General features: G+C 57.8%; 1 protein-coding gene across 3 annotated transcripts in view; it reads left to right on the plus strand.

Moving 5' to 3' along the window:
- The window catches only part of WIZ (WIZ zinc finger), a 58,422-nt gene extending 42,628 nt beyond the window's left edge, over positions 1-15,794 (plus strand). For all 3 annotated transcript variants that reach the window (XM_075725173.1, XM_075725174.1, XM_075725175.1), the window contains 7 exons: positions 8,796-8,960; positions 9,630-10,133; positions 12,455-12,991; positions 13,247-13,777; positions 14,165-14,605; positions 14,929-15,121; positions 15,288-15,794. In XM_075725173.1, coding sequence (XP_075581288.1) covers positions 8,796-8,960; positions 9,630-10,133; positions 12,455-12,991; positions 13,247-13,777; positions 14,165-14,605; positions 14,929-15,121; positions 15,288-15,447 — 2,531 coding nt within the window. In that variant the 3' untranslated portion in view covers positions 15,448-15,794. The remainder of the gene's footprint in view (positions 1-8,795; positions 8,961-9,629; positions 10,134-12,454; positions 12,992-13,246; positions 13,778-14,164; positions 14,606-14,928; positions 15,122-15,287) is intronic.
- The last annotated feature ends 1,061 nt before the right edge of the window (positions 15,795-16,855 follow it).

Below are 16,855 nucleotides of genomic sequence, written 5' to 3' on the forward strand. Positions count from 1 at the left end.
CCAAAGCATGTACAGTGGGTCACGTGGAGATAGCGATCGGTGGATGGCTTTTGTATTTAAATCCAGGCCTGAAGTCTCTTAGTTACGCTCCCAAGCTCGCAGAGACGACTCGCCGTGAGTCTAAACCTTCCTTGTTTTGCTTCCAGCCTGAAATGATGCTTTCAGGGTGCTCTGGTTTCGTGCTGAAAAGATCTGTTGCAATCGATTTAAGAACGAAGTAGCACCCGTTGCGTTGCAATATTTATTTAACTCTTGCTCTGGGTACGGCTGCGGGGAAGCAGCTGAGCAAACAGTGAAGTGGTTTTGGAGATGGGGGATGCCGAATCGGTAGCCAGGAGGATTTTAGCTGTTTTTTTGAGCCCATTTGTCCCCGTGTCTCTACCAATTGCTTGTGAGACATGTGAGAGCTCGAGGAAGCTCCCTGCTTCTTGCGTGGGTCTTTGCGGCTGTGCGAAAAGCTCGACCACTGCTCCCAGGCTGCAGTGAGGAGCTGCCTTAAGGGCACCTGCTTGGTGTTAACATCCTCTGCTGGTGTTTTATGCTAATTCCGTAATTTGTAGAGGGTTTTAAGCAACATTAACAAGATAAAGGCCATTAGCAAGTTATAATGGCAGGAGGATCTCGTGAAAAGTCAGCGGTGGCACCACACCAGACCTGGCTGTGTCTCCGCCGGTGTCACGGTGGCAGCAGCCCCGTGCCATGGGAGCAGCGATGCTGCTCACGCCCTGGGACAATGTCACAGCTCAGCATCTGCAGGCAGCTCTCCGCGAACCGCTTCCTGCTTCCTTCCTCTCCGCTTCCAGACGCGTGAACTGCCAGAAGGTCTCTGCCGCTGTTGCAAGATGCCTCTCGAGCTGTTAAGAGCTAAGAATATCTGTAGACCCTTAACTGAAACCCTCTGTTGCGTGCGCAGGCAGGGAGAAATCCCCTTTTCGAGGAGCGTTTTGTGAACCATTTTCTGCGCCGGCTGCGATTCATGGTTTCTAACGAGTCTGCAGCAGGAAATGAAGGCAGAGGATTCAGCTCCGGGTGCTGGGAGATTGATTCGATGAGCACGGTGGTGCTTCTCCATTCTTGGGCTTGTAATCGCCGCAAGACCTGAGCATGTCTGTTCTCGTGGGGTGAAGTTTTGCTTCCCAGAGCTGCTTGGAGGTGGGATGCGAAGAAATGAAGAGTGGCTTTGGGAAAGGGCTGTGGGTTTAACATGCACTTGCTCCACCAATGAGCGGAGCGAGAGAGCTGGGTTGGCTCTTGCCGGTCTCATACCCTTGGCTGCTTGTTTAAATAAAAAAAAAAAACCCTCTTTAAGCAAAGCTTAAAAGTCAAAGGGAGGAAGTAGGTGTTTGGGTCTGCGGCGAGAACTTTAACTTGGCTGCACTGGTTGTTTAGATGGGACCGTTTGTGGCAAAACCAGGATGTTTTGAGATACCGGGGGGATCTTGGAGATTACCTGTTCCCTCCCTCTGCTTCCAAGCAAGTCCATGGTACCTAAACCAACCTGAACTTGGCTGCTCCGGGCTCTGATGGAGACTCCACCACCATCCTTGCACCCACGCTGCTGTTACCAGCCCTCACCCTTAGAAAGCCAGTGGGGTCTTTGGTATTTTTGGTATCTAAATCCATTACTGTTCATATTACCCACAATAAGCAAAGACAACAGTTTATTCTCTTCGTTAGACCCAGATCTTTCAATCTCCCCTTTTTGGTCATGATTTTAGACCCTCGATCGTTTGCAATTCCCTCCCCGGTATGTCTGAACCCTCCCTGAAGTGTTGCGCTCAACGTCGGACACGTTCTGGCTGCAGTGCGGCGGAGAGCAGGAGGGTTCTCTTGGCTCTTGCCCATCCCAGGACAGGCTGTGACGTAGCGGGGGTTGCAACATTCACTCTGGTTCAATTTTGAACAGCTTAAAAGTCTGAAAACTCTTTGGTTTTTTTCCCCAGCCTTTTCTGTGAGACCAGTGGCTGCGGAGCTGTCCCCAGTGGAGTTGGTGGCTTCTCTGGGGAGGTCCCCATGCTCAGCGGTGGCTTTCCCTGCATGTTGTGACGGGCGAAGGTGTGCCCTGCTGCTGCAACCGCCTCCTTAAAGCCCAGCTTGGCTCGTTAGCGAGGCTGGCTGCGTATCTCCTGGCTCCGAACCTATTGGCAGCCGCCTCCGAGAACACGTGGTTCTTCTTGGCAGGCATTGGAAAGTGTTAGGCAATTGCATCCTCCTCAAAACAGCTCACAGCTCTCCTTCCTCGTAGCCTGCCTCACCTTGCTCTGTCCCCCAGACTGCTTTTGCAGGGTTGGCACCATCGTCCCCTGTTCTTCTTCTCCCCTTTTTTTCTGGATTTAACTCCCCATGGTCTCTCTTACTGTCCCAAACTGCAAGGTCTTCTGTTAGACCTGGATTTCTCCTTTCAGTCTGCTCCTGCGCAGCAATAGCGATGTTTCACCATGTCTAGGAAGAGGAGCAAATGTTCATTTGCTGGTTTGCTTTCCACCCCACGCAGAGCCAGAGAAGACAGGGTCTGTCCTTCTTTCTAGAGTACATCTGCTGTAGCACAGGTTTTTAGGAGGAGAGGGTCAGTTGAATGGCATGAGCTTAGGGAATGATTCTCCAACTCCTCCATCTGCTGCTTGCTCGTGTTGAGCCCCCAGATGAGGACCAAGAAGTGGGGCTTGCCCCTATCATGCCCAAGGTCCTGCCTTAGCTGAAAAGCATCTTCTTCCTCTCTAGAGCATAGTTTTCAGAAAGAAAGGAACATTCTTAGAATCTCCTGTGTTGGAAGAGACCCATGAGGATCATCAAGCCCAACTCCTGACTCCACACAGGGCAACCTGAAAGTTAAACCCTATATCTAAGAGCGTTCTCCAAACTCTTCTTGAACGCCAACAGGCTTGGGGCCATGACCTCATCCCTGGGGAGCTTGTTCCACTGCTGGACCACCCTCTCCATGAGGAACTCTTTCCTAATGGCCAATCTGAGCTTCCCCTGACACAACTTTAAGCCATTCCCTCACGTCCTATCACCAGGCACCCAAGAGATCAGCACCTCTCTCTCTGTTCCCCATCACGAGGAAGTTGTAGACACCAATGAGGTCAGCCCTCAGTCTCCTCTTCTCTAAGCTGACCAACCCCGGTATCCTCAGCTGCTCCTCACAAGCCCTCTACTCCTTTCACCATCTCTGTTGCCCTCCTTTGGACACATCCTATATTTTTATGTCGTCCTTAGATTGCAGAGCCCCAAAGTACCCACAGGACTCGAGGTGAGGCCACACCAAGATGTGGGACAACCATGTCTTTCGACTGCATCGCTGTACTGTGCCAGGAGGATATGGGTGGCCCTTTTGGCCATGAGGGCACATGGTTGACTCCCGTTGAGCTTCCCATCAACCAAAAGCCCTCAGATCCCTCTCGGCAGGGCTGCACTCCAGGACACATGGAGAACAGAGAGCTCCTTCCAGTGGACAATGAGTGAAAAAGGGTCAGGGTCTGAGTGTCAAGGGCTCCAAAATTGATTTTAGGGGTATCCAGGGGGAACCCTGGTGTGGTCTGCTCAGAGATACAAGTGGGCAGAGACCCCAGAGCCGCTTCAGTTCATACCCCCACCTCTTTTTATCCAGGGTTTGTGAGCCAGCACAGCCAGGGCCAGGAGGAGCCTGTGACTTTGTGCTGCCTGGGATGGGGACAACCACAGCCTGAGGCTGTGGAGAGGCTGGAGGAGGTCAGAAGGGGAAGGCTCTTCCACTGGCACAACTAGGGCTGGAAGAGGACATTTATTATAGATTTTATGAATTTTTTTTTTTTTTGAGCCTCATTTCTTCATCGACACTTTGAGAGCGAAGACCTTGGCGCAGTTCAGCAGCGGCTCCGATTTCCATCCTGACCTTTGCTTCCTCTGGTTAATTGTGCTTGCCCTCCATGAAGGAACCGAGACACTTTGTGGACGTGGCCTTTCATCCTCCCTTCCGTCGAGGAGCACGCCCGTGCGTCCCGTGGTGGCTGCGTTAATCACAGATGAACGGAGGTTAGAAAAACCTTCTGGAGGTCCATACGTGACCCCAGCTGCCAGCAAGGCCAACTTCAAAGCCAGGTCAGGTTGCTCAGGGCCGTGTCCCATTGAGTTTGGAGAGGGTTTGAGGTGCCACCACCTCTCCCGGGTTAACATGCCCTGAGGACCCTCCTCATGTTACAGTTCTCAGGTCACGCTCTCCTTTTGTGTCGGCCTTTCTGATTTTCCTCCTTGCATGCTTGTTCTGTGCTCACCCGCAGCCTGACCTACTTTCTACCGTCTTTGATTCCTTTCTCGAGTTCCAGGTTATTGAAAAGCTCACATTGCCCTCCTCCTTCCCTTCCCTCCTTCCCCTGCATGGGGATAACGTGGGCCGTTGTCCTTGATATTGTCTTTTCTCCTGGTCTCTGAAGATTTCTGATGGTAGGCAGTACCGCAGGGAGGCTGGACGTCATTTTTTAGCCTGAATTTGAGCTCCGTTTTCACTGCTGCTGATCTATGGCCACGGGAGACAGCGTGAAATCTCTCAGTCTTCCAGCGCAGGAATCGTGGAGTAAGGATCCCTGGGGGCAGCACTTGAAGGCAGATGGCCGCAATAACCTGTTTCGGTCTTGGCAACCAAGGATAGAAATTGTGCCTTTCCCTTTCCTCATGTTTTTGGGAGACCCTGGTTTGTAACTGCGGGAGAAGGGGATGTTGCGGGGGGGAGCCCTGAGTTGGGATGACCCCGGGATACCCACGGGTACTGCAACCACGTCGGGTTCAAAACCAGCCTCACGGCCACCTCCGCATCCCAACAGGATATTGGTGGAGAAAGGAACAGCATCTATTTCTTGTATTTCTCCTCTCCCCGTTAAATTCTGGTGAGCTCCTGCGCCTGCCACAGCGATTCCTCATGACCTCCTAGTCCTGGTGTTGGTTTTTCTCCAGCTCCTTTAAGCCAAGGACAGGTTTTATGTCTTACCACCCCAGTAGAGAAAGAAGAGAGGAACTTTAGGCGCAGTTTGTTAGCAGCCTGTCCTCCTCGGCAGAGCCAGCAAGGGGAAGCACAGTGTTTAAAATTATTTGATAGCTCAAAAGCGCAACAGAGAGCTGGCAAAACCCCCTTGGCAAGGAATCCGCTTGCACAGAGCTCTGGATGCCGTAGGCTGGCCAGCAAAGACAGATGCTTTCATCCTCACCCCAGACGGAGCCCATTAGCAAGCCAGCGATCAGGCAGTCCTGCCTGTCCTGGCATTTCCTGTATCCCTTGTTGCCTTTGCTGGATCTTCTTCAGGAAGATTTGGCTCAAATTTGGGGAATCGTTTTCTCAGACCACAGCTGAGCTCCGAAGCCGAAAGCGGCACGGGCTGCTCCACAGATCATCCCTTGAATCCGGGTTAAAACAGCAGGTTATCCAACTGGAGCCTTTTTCCAGGTGTGATGGGGTTGTTGACCGCTACAAGGGGCTTTTCTCTCCCCTTATCTGAGCGTGGTTTGTTGAGAATTAGCGTGAGGATGTTTTACGGGTGCTTGAGGACTCGTGAATCTCTGTGCTACCCCGCAGATGTGAGCACGTCACCTCAGCACCCGAAAACCGCCAGGATGAGACCCTCCGTGTTGTCACTGCACAGAGACCGGAGCCCCTGGGGACCCCTGGTTACTGCTGCGGGCTATGAAACTCCCTAAAAATGGCAGGTTTTGGCTCATTGTGGCTTCTTTAACCTTGCAGAAGCTGGTGGTAGATGGATTAACCATTTACCGCCCCTTTTTAAGCTGTCTTGCAATGCATAAGTAGGAATTTGAACCTCCAAAGCTTCCCCATTGTGAAAAATGACATGTCCAGTGTGGGTCTGGTTTTGCTTTAGCTGTGGTTCTCGCCGGCTGTCTCCTCTTCCCCCACTGCCTCTTCTTGGTTTGGTTTTGTTTATGCACTCTGGGAACCGCAGGCGGGTTTGCCATCACGCGTGGGTTTTCCTGGTGTAATTATGGACCAAATCGGCTGGCTTCGAATGCGTGTTTTCAACTCGTAAGCCCAGAAACTGTAAGGAAACGCTTGTGGCCACGTTGGGACTCTGCTTGTCCTTACCTGGGGAGGCGAGGAGGAGGATGGGGCTGAGCAGAACCTGTCCAAGGTAATGACTACACACTCCATCCTTCTATATTTCTATTTTGGGCTCCGTAAGTAACTTTTATTTACCCATAAATTCCTTCGGTTAGAGCCAGCTTCTTCATCCTGACGTGCCAGGAGTGGATAGGGATGGTTCCAGCAGGGATCGGTCGTCTCCGCTCACTGCTGAGGTTAACAGTTGGTGCTTGTTACGGTCGCTTTGCGATCCATGTGGATTTTGTTTCTCAATCTGGGTAGATTTTGGTTTCCTAAATGTTTTCAGCACGTTCCCTTCTCCTCCTCCTCATGCCGTGCTCTGGCAGTGTTCCCCTTTTCCGACAGGACTTGTTGTTGCTGCTCTTCGCCTCGGACAGCACGTGGCCATGTCTCCCTCCACGGGGCTCGCTCTCTCCCAGCACTTGCTGTAATTTTGGAATAGCTCTTGCGGAAAACATGGAATTCTCACCTGGGTCCGGTAGCGCTTGCCAGTCTGTTTAGGAGCAGGGCTTTCGGGGAGACATTGCTGCCGTTGCTTCTGTCCCCTTGGGTCTGAATCTGTGTTCAGGCGTTATTTGTAACCCCTGCTTTGAGGAAGGGTGGCAGTGCCGTAGGAGATGGCCGATGTCCCCGTATTGCTCCTCTGGACAGCGAATTGCTTCTCTTTTTTGCTTTTTATTGGAGTGATTTGAATAGAAACCCGCTCCCTGTGGCACCCCGGGCTGTGGCAGAGGCGGAGGGGGATGGAGAAAGCCTTTGGGTGGCCTTTTCCACCTCCGTAGGTGTCTGTGTGGTGCTTGACTGGGTGGTCCCGTCCTCTAGGTATGGGGCTGGGCCGGGGCCAGCCCTGGACAAGCACTGTTGGGAGCGGGAGAGCCCTGGTAGGGCTCAAGGGAGCTTGAGTCAGGGGCTGGGGGGAGGGCAGGCCCCACGGCGGGGCCTGTGGGGCTGGGCTGGAGGTGTGAGGGGGACCATGGAGGGACACGGGCCCTGGGGTTGGGCCCAGGCCCGTACCGGGAGCCCGGGGGGCAACCAGGCCCCATGGGGGCCTGCGGGGCCAGAGCAGCCCCGTGGGGCTGGGCAAGAGCTGAGCCCTGGGGCCCTGGGCACGCCGGTCCTGGGGCTGAGCTGGGCCTGGTCCTGGGGCCTTGTCCGGTACCCGCAGCCCTGGCCCGGGCCTCGCACCCCGCCGCTCGATCGGCTCGGCGCTCCCCGCTCCTCCCTGTCGCCACCTCCCGCCCGCCTCTGCCGGCCGGGGCGACGATTGCTCGGCGCTCGGCCTCCCGCCCCGGGGACCGGCCTCTCTCCCCCCCCCGCTGCCCGCTTTATCGCCGTTCCCTCACTCGGCGCTCGACCGCTCGGCCTGGCGGGCGGGCGCGGGCGGCTCGGCGCTCGGCCTGGCGGCCTGGCGGCCGCCCCGCATGTGCCGGAGCCAAGATGGCGGCCTCCACCTCCTCGCAGCCCAAAGTGACAAAAGCGGCGGCGGCGCCGCGACCCCGGGACCGGGACCGGGGTGGGGACGGCGAACCCGAGCCCGAGGCGGCGCCCGAGCCGGGTGAGCCCCCATTTTCCTCCGCCGACCCCGCCCCGCCGCGCCCGGGCCCACCCGCGGCCCCCACCCCCGCTCCCCCCCCCCCCTTTTCCCCCGCCGCAGCGTCGGGCCCGACCCGGGGCCGCCGCCGGTTCCAGGCCCGGCCCTGACGGAGAAGCGGAGGGGAGAGGGGGAGGCCCGGCGAAGGCCGCTGTCGCCGAGCCGCCGCCCTCCTTTGTCCGTCCCCCGGCCTCGCTTTGTCCCTCACGGGGCCCCCGCCATCCCCTCGGCAGGGCCCCCCGGGCCCGGCCTGTCCGATCGCAACGGGCCGCGCCCGGTTCCTGTCACCGCTGGGACCGGGGGCGGGGGAGCGTTTCCCCTTCCTCCCCGCCTGTCTCTCAGGTCGGGGACAGACAGACGGACGGACGGACCCCGGGGTGGGGGGATGCAAATCCCGGCCGCGCCCTGGCACCGCCCCGGGGTGGGAAGCGGGGCCCGGTGAGCCGAGGCAGCCCCCAACCCGCCCCCGGGCCCGGGCGGGGCTGCTAATGACCACTTTCTCCGTCCTCCCCCCCGCGGGGAGCTGCCACCGTCCCCATCCTCTTCCCCCCAGGGAGCTGCTGCCTTGTCCCCCCATCACAGCTGGGAGCTGCCACCGTCCCTGTCATCCCACCCCAGCCGGGAGCTGCCACCGTCCCCTTCCCCCCGCCCCGGGAGCTGCCTCCATCCATCCCACCGCAGCAAGATGCCACCTTTGTGTCCCTGTCCCTTCCCCACCCTAGGGAGCTGCCAGCTTTGTGTGTGTCCCCACACACAGAGAGACCGGCCACTGTCCCCTACGAGGGAACTGCCGCCATATTCCCTCTCTGCAGGGAACTGCCACCGTCTCCCCTTCCGCAGGGAGATGCCACCATCCTCCCACTGTCCCCCAAGCACCCCCAAATCCCCCTGGCAGGTCACCGCTGTCCCAGCGACGCGTCACCTGCCACTTGGGGCGGGTGTCCCCCTCTAAAAGCACCCGCCAGCCCCGTGCGGAGCCCCGTTCTCTGCGGTGACAGCATTGCTTCTCCCTCATCAGCTCTTTGGAGCAGCTCAAACCTTCACCTAAGGAAGCCACATCCTCACCCCGATCTCCCTTGTGTTATCCGCCCTCGGGGGCTAACCATCTCCTTCTCTTGGCAGTCTTGGCTCCGGAAGAGGAAGAACTGGTGGCCATGGAGGTGGGTTCACCCCCTCTCCCCAAAAAAAGCGCTCCCACCGGGCAGCTGGATCAACCCCCCACCAGGATAGGGACCAAATTATCTCCTGAGCCGCCCGGGAGCAAACCAGAGCCTCAGGACTCCAAAAGTGAGTATTTTGCCCGGCTTCTCGCCGTCCCCGACAGCCGAGCGCCAGGTTTTTGCTGCAAGGAGAGAGCAGGGAGCCTGGCAGGTGTTTGTTTAACTCAGTCCAGGAAGATTTTCAGGTCCTTTTGCTTAATTAATCCTTTAATTAAGAGGGTGGCCGTGTTGTACTCCAGTATCGCTGGTTTACGTTGCTTTCTTTCCCCGGTGCCAGCAGCTTTCCAAAGCTCACTGGGACCGACATGCGCTCCCTGTCCTCCTTAAACCACCTCAATCAGTCCGTCCTTTCTCTCCTAATTAACAAAGTTCCCCTAAAACAATCGCTTTGACATCCTTCTCCCTTGCTGACTGGGCTTTGGAGCTCACCAAACCGTGGGCAAGGCTCCCAAAAACACTGCGGAAAACATCCTTGAGTGGGAAAACCAGCCTCCTTCCATCCCAGAGCCGCGATCCTTGTCCTTCCACAGCTCTGCTCGTTCTTCCCCACTTTATTCCTGCCTGTGCAGGGATGCGTGGAGCATCCTAATGTTCATAATGAGGGTTGGGGGTGGGAAAAAATCCCTCGGGAGGGAGAAACAACATGGCTGGGCACTGCTCCCTGTGCCTCCTGCTGTGGCCGTGCCCTGATTTTCTTTTTTTTTTTCCTCTCTCCTTTTTTTCTTTCTCTTTTTAGCCCAGAACCTTACAACGTGCGAAGTGTGCGGCGCCTGCTTCGAAACCCGCAAAGGCTTATCCAGCCATGCCCGTTCTCACCTACGACAACTCGGCGTAGCCGAATCGGAGAGCAGTGGGGCTCCCATCGATTTGCTTTACGAACTGATGAAACAAAAAGGCAAACCCGACGGCAGCCCCATGTCTCCCACCCTCGGCAAAAAATCCGGTTCCCCCAAAGACGCCACCGCCAGTTCCCCTCGACCCACGCTCCTGGCGCTCAGCAAGGCTGGCGATCGCCTGCCGGATGGTCCCGTTAATAAAGCTATCAAATCCCCTCCCGGCTTCTCAAAAAACCTCTCACAACCAGGATCCCCCATCCTTAAGAAGGTGCCGCCTGCTCTTTCAGGGTCCCCATCTCCGAAAAACCATGAGGAGAAGAGCTCCAAGCTCTCGCTGAGCCCTCTGCAGAGCTCCCCAAAAGCACAGTGGCCGCAGGCGGATGAGGAAGGACCCCTCAATTTAAGTGAGTTTCTTCCCCCCCCCCCCCCCCCCCCCGGTGTTTCCCATTCGGCTGAGGGCAGGGGAAATCCCTGGCTTCTCCTGTCCTGCTCCTGCCAAGCCGGGCATCCCTCGGCGGCTGGGAAGGCGCGGAGCTTGGTGGAGGAGCCCGCGTTCGGTAACCACTGTGCCGGGGAGATAATGTGCCGCTCAGTCACGACTGTTGGAGGGGATGGTTTTCCCTGACTGGGCAAATGGGTATTCCCATCAGGATTTCAGGAAAACCGCTGGCTCTCTGCCCTCTGAGTTCTTTATGTCTCTCTACCCCACTTCTCTCGCCTCCCTCGGCTCCTTTGGGCCACGGTTTGGCTGGTGTGGAGCACCATCCTGCGCCACGGCTTGAGCCGGCTCCCCTCTCCCGATGGAGCGCAGCGGCTTTGGCCAGCGTCAGCCCGTTCCCCGCTACCGTTTCCAATGTCGGATGCGCTTGGAGAGATGCCGCTGCGGCTCTTGGGACCGCAGCCCTGGTACTGCCGCGTCCCTCTTTGTCCCCAAGCTCCGTTGGTGAATTATTCTGACACCTTGGGACCAGAATAGTTTTCCTGGCAGCAGCCGGCTCTTGCCACCTTCCGGAACGCCGCGTCTTGCTGGGGACATCTTCATCAACAGCTCAAAGGGCTGTTTGGCTTCTCTGGCTCGTTAGTTCTTTGTCCTTGTTACCGGGCTTGCCCAGCAAGCCTGTCTCACCGCTGGCAGCACCAACAGGTGCTCACAGGCAATCTTCCGCGGTGGGAATCGCGGAACGTTTGGGGTCATTTCCTGTGATAAAGCAGAAGACGGTGTCCTAATGTTTGCTGTATCCGCTCCTTCCCTTGTTGCAGGGGCGGCTCTAAGATCCGACATCCCTCAAAATCCCCACAGCTGGGGATTTCCTAACCCTGCGAGGTTTCTTGGAGCCGAAGGGCTATAAAATCGCTCCATCCCGGCTACCATCTGGCTTTTCCTAAGCTGAAAAGGTCCGGGATGGCAGAGCTGGACACTGGCTGGTGGCGGGACGGACTCTAGCTGGAGGATGCGTCCTTGGGTTTGCCGGAGCAGAGATGCTCGCTGAGGGTGCTGCTCCTCTGCTGGTGACAATATGCAGGGTTTGGCCCCGGCTCATCCTCGCAGCTCTTTAAAGACTTGGAGCAGTAATTCCTCTTCGTTAAGGCTGCCCGCTAACGAAGCTGTAGGAGCAGATGATTTCTTGGCTGGCTGCTCAGCTTGGTGTGAGCTAAGTCCCCAACAGGCTGCGGTGGCTGATAGATCCTGAACCGCGGCACGAGGAATCAGTTGATCTTCTCCCTCATCCCCCTTTGCCAGCCAAGAAACCAAAGCCGCAGCCGTGCTGGCTGTTGGCCGGCGCCGGTCTGCGCGGTGAGCAGGGTTTCGGCTGCCGCCATGCCTCTGCTCTCTCTCCGGAGGTCCCTTCCTGGTACCACTTCAGCAGCGCCCAAAATCCCAACTCAAGTTAGAAATTACTGCCCCGGCCTCCCTGGTGAGCTCTTTCCGCTGGCGGGGATGGCTGCCCAGTGCCTGGGAGCGGCTGCACAAGCCCTGCCTGCGCCAATCTCCCCTCCTGAAATTATCCTGCTGGAGTCTTCCTTGCCGTGTGGGTTCAAGCTCCTGATGTGGTTTTACCCCACTTCCAGGCAGGGATCTGCCTCGATTTCCCCATCCCGACACAGTGCCGATTGTTTCTCCCTCCCCCTCCACAGCCGGAGGGTGGACAAGGACCGGTGAAGTTGTGTTTCTCCTCCAGGATATCGCGTGGGTCAGGTCACGGCTTGGTTTTAGTGGTAAAACCTCTTCCCGCTTTATCTTTCTCCTCCTCTTCATCAGTGTGCCGGGAATCAGTGCTTGCCGGAGATGCCCCAGCTCGAGGGCTGAGCATCCAGCTCTGGGGTTAGCGGGGATGCGCTCGGTTTAGGCACGTGGCGTTTGTCCCACCGGCACCGCAGTGTCTGGGAGCTTGTCTTCATCCAGACCCCCTCATCCTCCCTGGGGCAGCTGGGCTTGGATGCCGCGATGCCAGCGAGACTTGCTGCTTCCCGGGGACACGAGTGGGGAAGGGACATGAGTGTCCGCGTTATCCCAGTGTTCCGGACCACGGCTCTGCTGTCAGCCCCACTGGGAAGCTCTGCAGCCCCTGGCTGTCGCGTTTTCCTGGGGTACCCTGATGCGTTTGAGCCTGCTTCTGATTTTGGGCAGGGATCGGCTTTGCCGCTGGGGGCTGCATCCGTCTGTCCTGTCTGTTCGTTGAGCAACACTGGTCTTTCTCCTCTCTCTCTCTCACTCTTTCCACAGCCTCGGGGTCGGAGCCGGTGCGAGATATCCGCTGCGAGTTTTGCGGTGAATACTTCGAGAACCGCAAAGGGCTGTCGAGCCACGCTCGATCCCACCTCCGACAAATGGGGGTGACCGAGTGGTACGTCAACGGCTCACCCATCGACACGCTGCGGGAGATCCTCAAACGGAGAACCCAGCCGCGGAGCAGCGCCTCTAATCCTGCCGGTCCCGGGCAAAAAGCCATGGCCAAGACCCTCCTGGGCAGCATGGGATCCTTGGAGCCGCGCGGTCCTGGAGAGATTCATATCTCCACCCTCACCAAGAAGGTCCAGCAACCCGGCAGCCCCATGGGGCAATCTCCTACCTCGTCCCCACCTCCCACCGCCCGGAAGATGTTTCCAGGCCTTTCTCCTCCCTCCTTGCAGAAGAAACTCAAACAAGATCAACTGAGGGTGGAAATCAAGCGGGAGATGATGTCGGGAGGACTCCACGGAGAACCTCACCCGTCCGACCGAGCCTGGTCCCCGCGGGAGGAGATGTCTCCCTTGAACCTCTGTAAGTGCGCGTCTGTCACCTTCCCCGCTCCGTCTGCGGGGCCAAATGGGACCGCGCTCCCTTGGGGACAGGGACGTGGGGGTCCCTCTCGCTTTGGGAAGGGCTGAGGGCTCTCCCTCGTGTTTTTGGGGAGCCCACGTTGTCTTCCATAGGCTGTGGGGTCAGGGGACCCCTTGCTGCAGCCGGGGAGGAGTGGAGAAGGGGGGGGTTAAGCAGGGTCCTTCTCCCCCCCTGACCCCACATCTCTCCCCACAGCCTCCCGAGCCGACCCGGTGCGAGATATCCGCTGCGAGTTTTGCGGCGAATATTTCGAAAACCGCAAAGGTTTGTCGAGCCACGCTCGATCTCACCTCCGACAAATGGGGGTGACCGAGTGGTCGGTCAACGGTTCGCCCATCGACACGCTACGGGAGATCCTCAAGAAGAAATCCAAACCCTGTGTTATCAAGAAGGAACCGCACGCCTCCAGCATCGAACCCCCTAAATCTATCGGGGAGGAAGGGACGGATCCCAAGACCCCCGGAAAAATCTTGCAGGGCATGGCCCTGCCTCCCCTGGGCGGGCGGACGGGGAAACCCAACCCCGGCAGTTCCACCTTGAACCGGGAAATCTCGTTGTCGCCTCTCACCAGCAAACCCCAGGGCGGTTTCCTGACGCCGTTGTCTGCCAAACGGCCGTTACAGGACGATCGGTTGGGTCCTCACGCCGAAGTCAAGCACAAGGCGTACATCCAGACCGAGCTGCCCTTCAAAACCAAGTCCGTGCACGACAAACCTGCGCACACGTGTAAGTGGGGGATGCGGGATGCGGGGGAAAAGCGCGGTGTAGCCCCACACACACGCACACCCCGCCGCGGGATGTCTGTCGTGCCGTGGGGTGGGCACGGGGAATTCCCAGCCCTGTGCCGGGAAGGGTTTTTGGCTTGTGGGGATGCAGAGCAGGGAGAGGGGAGCGGAGATTTGGGGTCATTTCTTCCCCCGGTCCAAAGTAGCTTGGCTCCGTGGAGCTTTCCCTCCCACCTCAGACCCGCGGCGGGGCCGGGGAACGCTTCTGGAGCTGGAAAACCCGAATTTCATTCCCACGGAGGACCGAGGCACCGGCTTTGGGGGGAACCGGCCCCGTGGCGCGTCCCTGCCGTCGCCTGCTCACCCCCGGTGCGTTCCCCCCCCTCAGCCAGCGAAGCCTGCTGCGAGCTGTGCGGCCTCTACTTTGAAAACCGCAAAGCCTTGGCCAGCCACGCGCGGGCGCATCTCCGGCAATTCGGCGTCACCGAATGGTGCGTTAACGGTTCGCCAATCGAGACCCTCAGCGAATGGATCCGACATCGACCCCAAAAAGCCGGCGCTTACCGTAGCTACATCCAAGGCGGACGACCCTTCACTAAGAAATTCCGTAACTCTTCCCATGCCCGGGATCATGACGGCGGCGCTCGACGGATGCCACTCAGCCTTCAAGCCGGCGGCATGACCCTTCTGAGCAAAGGATTGACGGGAGATTTGGCTCACGGCGATGCCGGAAAAATCCTGGATGGGGGAAGCAGCGGTGAGCGGCCCATGATCACTTCCCCTCTCTCGTTGGTGAAGGTGGAGGAACATCAACGCTCGAACATCAACAGTGAGTTGGGGAGAAGCCAGCCAGGAGAGAGCAGAGGGGGTCTCTGGCACCGGCAGAAAACCGGGAAAAACCCCGTGCTGTCCCTCTGCCCGCTCCCGGCAGCGCCGGAGCCAGGGCGGGTTCTTTAGCTGAGACCCCCCTGCCCCTTTCCTCCTCCTCCTCTTCCTCCCGGAGACCCCGTTCCCCGCAATGAGCGGGGGCTGCTCCCTGAAAGCGGGGAGGCTGCGCCGCACCGGCAGTGCCGCGCCGCCGCTTTCAGCACCGCGCGAAGCCATTTGTGCTCCCCAACCCCAATCTAACCCCTCCCGTTTCTCCCATCCCAGAGTTTGAGCGGAGGCAGGCGAGACCCCTGGACGCCCCCCTCCACCGGGAAGAGGAAGGGGCCGAATTCCAGCAGAAAATGGAGGAGACGCGGCAGCCGCCGCCACGGATGAGGCCGGTGCCTTCCCTGGTCCCTCGCCCACCGCAAACCTCTTTGGTGAAGTTTGTGGGGAACATCTACACCCTCAAATGCAGGTAGGTCACCTCGGGAAAGGGGGGGGGGGGTTGTCCCGTATCTGTAGGGATCCTCTTTCCCGGCTGGAAGTGCTGCTTTTCCCTGCTCCGCGGTGTGGATCCCTCTTTTTGAGGGCTGTCCCCCGCCAAAGCCGCCGTTGCCGAGCTGATGCCGTGTCCTCCGTAGGTTCTGCGAGGTGGAATTCCAAGGTCCCCTCTCCATCCAGGAGGAATGGGTACGGCATCTCCAGCGACACATCCTGGAAATGAATTTCTCCAAAGCGGATCCTTTACAGGGCGAAGATCCCCCCCAACCCGAACCCCCCACCCTCGCTGAGGCTCAGTAACGGGAGCCCAAACCCCGGCTCTGACCGTGACGGAGCCGGCATAGGGAAGCGACCACGGATGTCGCCGGAACATCCTCACCTCCCACTTCCCGCATCCACGATTCCTTATTTTTTTGGGAAAGGGGGGATCAATCGCTGCCTTCGCCCCTCTGGAGCTTCCCCCTTCCCGTCCAGGGGATGAGCTGGGGGGGACACACACAGTCCCGGCCACAAGCACTACAATGGATCAAGATAACCCTCGGCGATCCCACGGGAGACACGCGGCAACCGGGATCCAGCACCGGATCGGGGAGGGAACAACTGGATGCCGGTCCCGGCACGAGGGTGGGGGGGAATTTCTCCACACACACACAACCCCCCCTCCCTCGCTTCCCAAAATTTTTTTTTTTTTTTTAACCCAAAGAACAAACGGTGCCGCCTTTACTGGCGGCGATTCGGGATGGAGCCAGGCCGGAGGGGAATTTCGGGGAGCAGCTGCGTTCCCGGAAAACGCTGTGGATTTTGTATATGACCCTTAGAGTTAATGTATATTCGATTTTTTTTTTTTTTTCCCAATAGGCGACGATGAAATTTAGTCTCGCGTAGATGTCGGAATCCCTCGGTTCCGGGGTTGCATGTTGCCCAAAATCCCCTTTTCCCACACCAAAAAAATGCCAGATTCACCGCTTCCCCGCCCTGCCCCGCCGTATCCCATTTAATTTCACCGGAGAGGAACAGCGGGTGAGCGCTAAATCCACCGGAGGAAATAAACTCCGGTGGGAGCTGGAAAATCCCCAGGGAATTCCTGGCATTCCCATCCGGAATCGGCCGCGGCGCCCGGGAGATTCGGCTCAGCCCCCCCCTCCCACTCCCCCAGTTTCACCGTTGCTTTATTATTTCTTTATTTTTCCCGGTTTTTCCTTGTCTAGCTCCATAGACCTTCTGACTTTTTTAAACTCTAGATTTGTGTAGAAATAAGGAATATTCATTTTTATTTGGAAATCCCAAAACTTCCGAATTTCGGAAGGAGTTTTAACGGATAAATATTTTTTTTTCTCTCTCTCTCTTTTTTTTTTTTTTTTTTTTTTTTTTTTTATTTCATTTCCAATTTTTTCGGGGGGGCATATTCTGGTGATTCTTGTACCCGGGAATATGGGACGATGGATTAAATTCTTCTGGAAATGAAGCTGGGGGGAGAGCAGAGTCTCTGGATGCCGGGAATGGCGGGATGGGGCTGGGGGTCCCGGGGGGGGGGGGGGGGCGGTTTTGGGGGGGTTGGGGCTGGGTTTAGGCCCCCCCCCCCCCCGGGGGGTGTCAGGATGTGGCCCTGGCCTAAAATCTGGGGCCGATCGGGGCAGGGTGTGACCTTGACCCCAGGGAATAGGGCACAGCGGGGTCAGGATGAGGCCGTGACCCTGGGGACCGCGGG

This window comes from Pelecanus crispus, chromosome 27, assembly GCF_030463565.1.
Source record: "Pelecanus crispus isolate bPelCri1 chromosome 27, bPelCri1.pri, whole genome shotgun sequence".
NCBI lineage: Eukaryota > Metazoa > Chordata > Aves > Pelecaniformes > Pelecanidae > Pelecanus > Pelecanus crispus.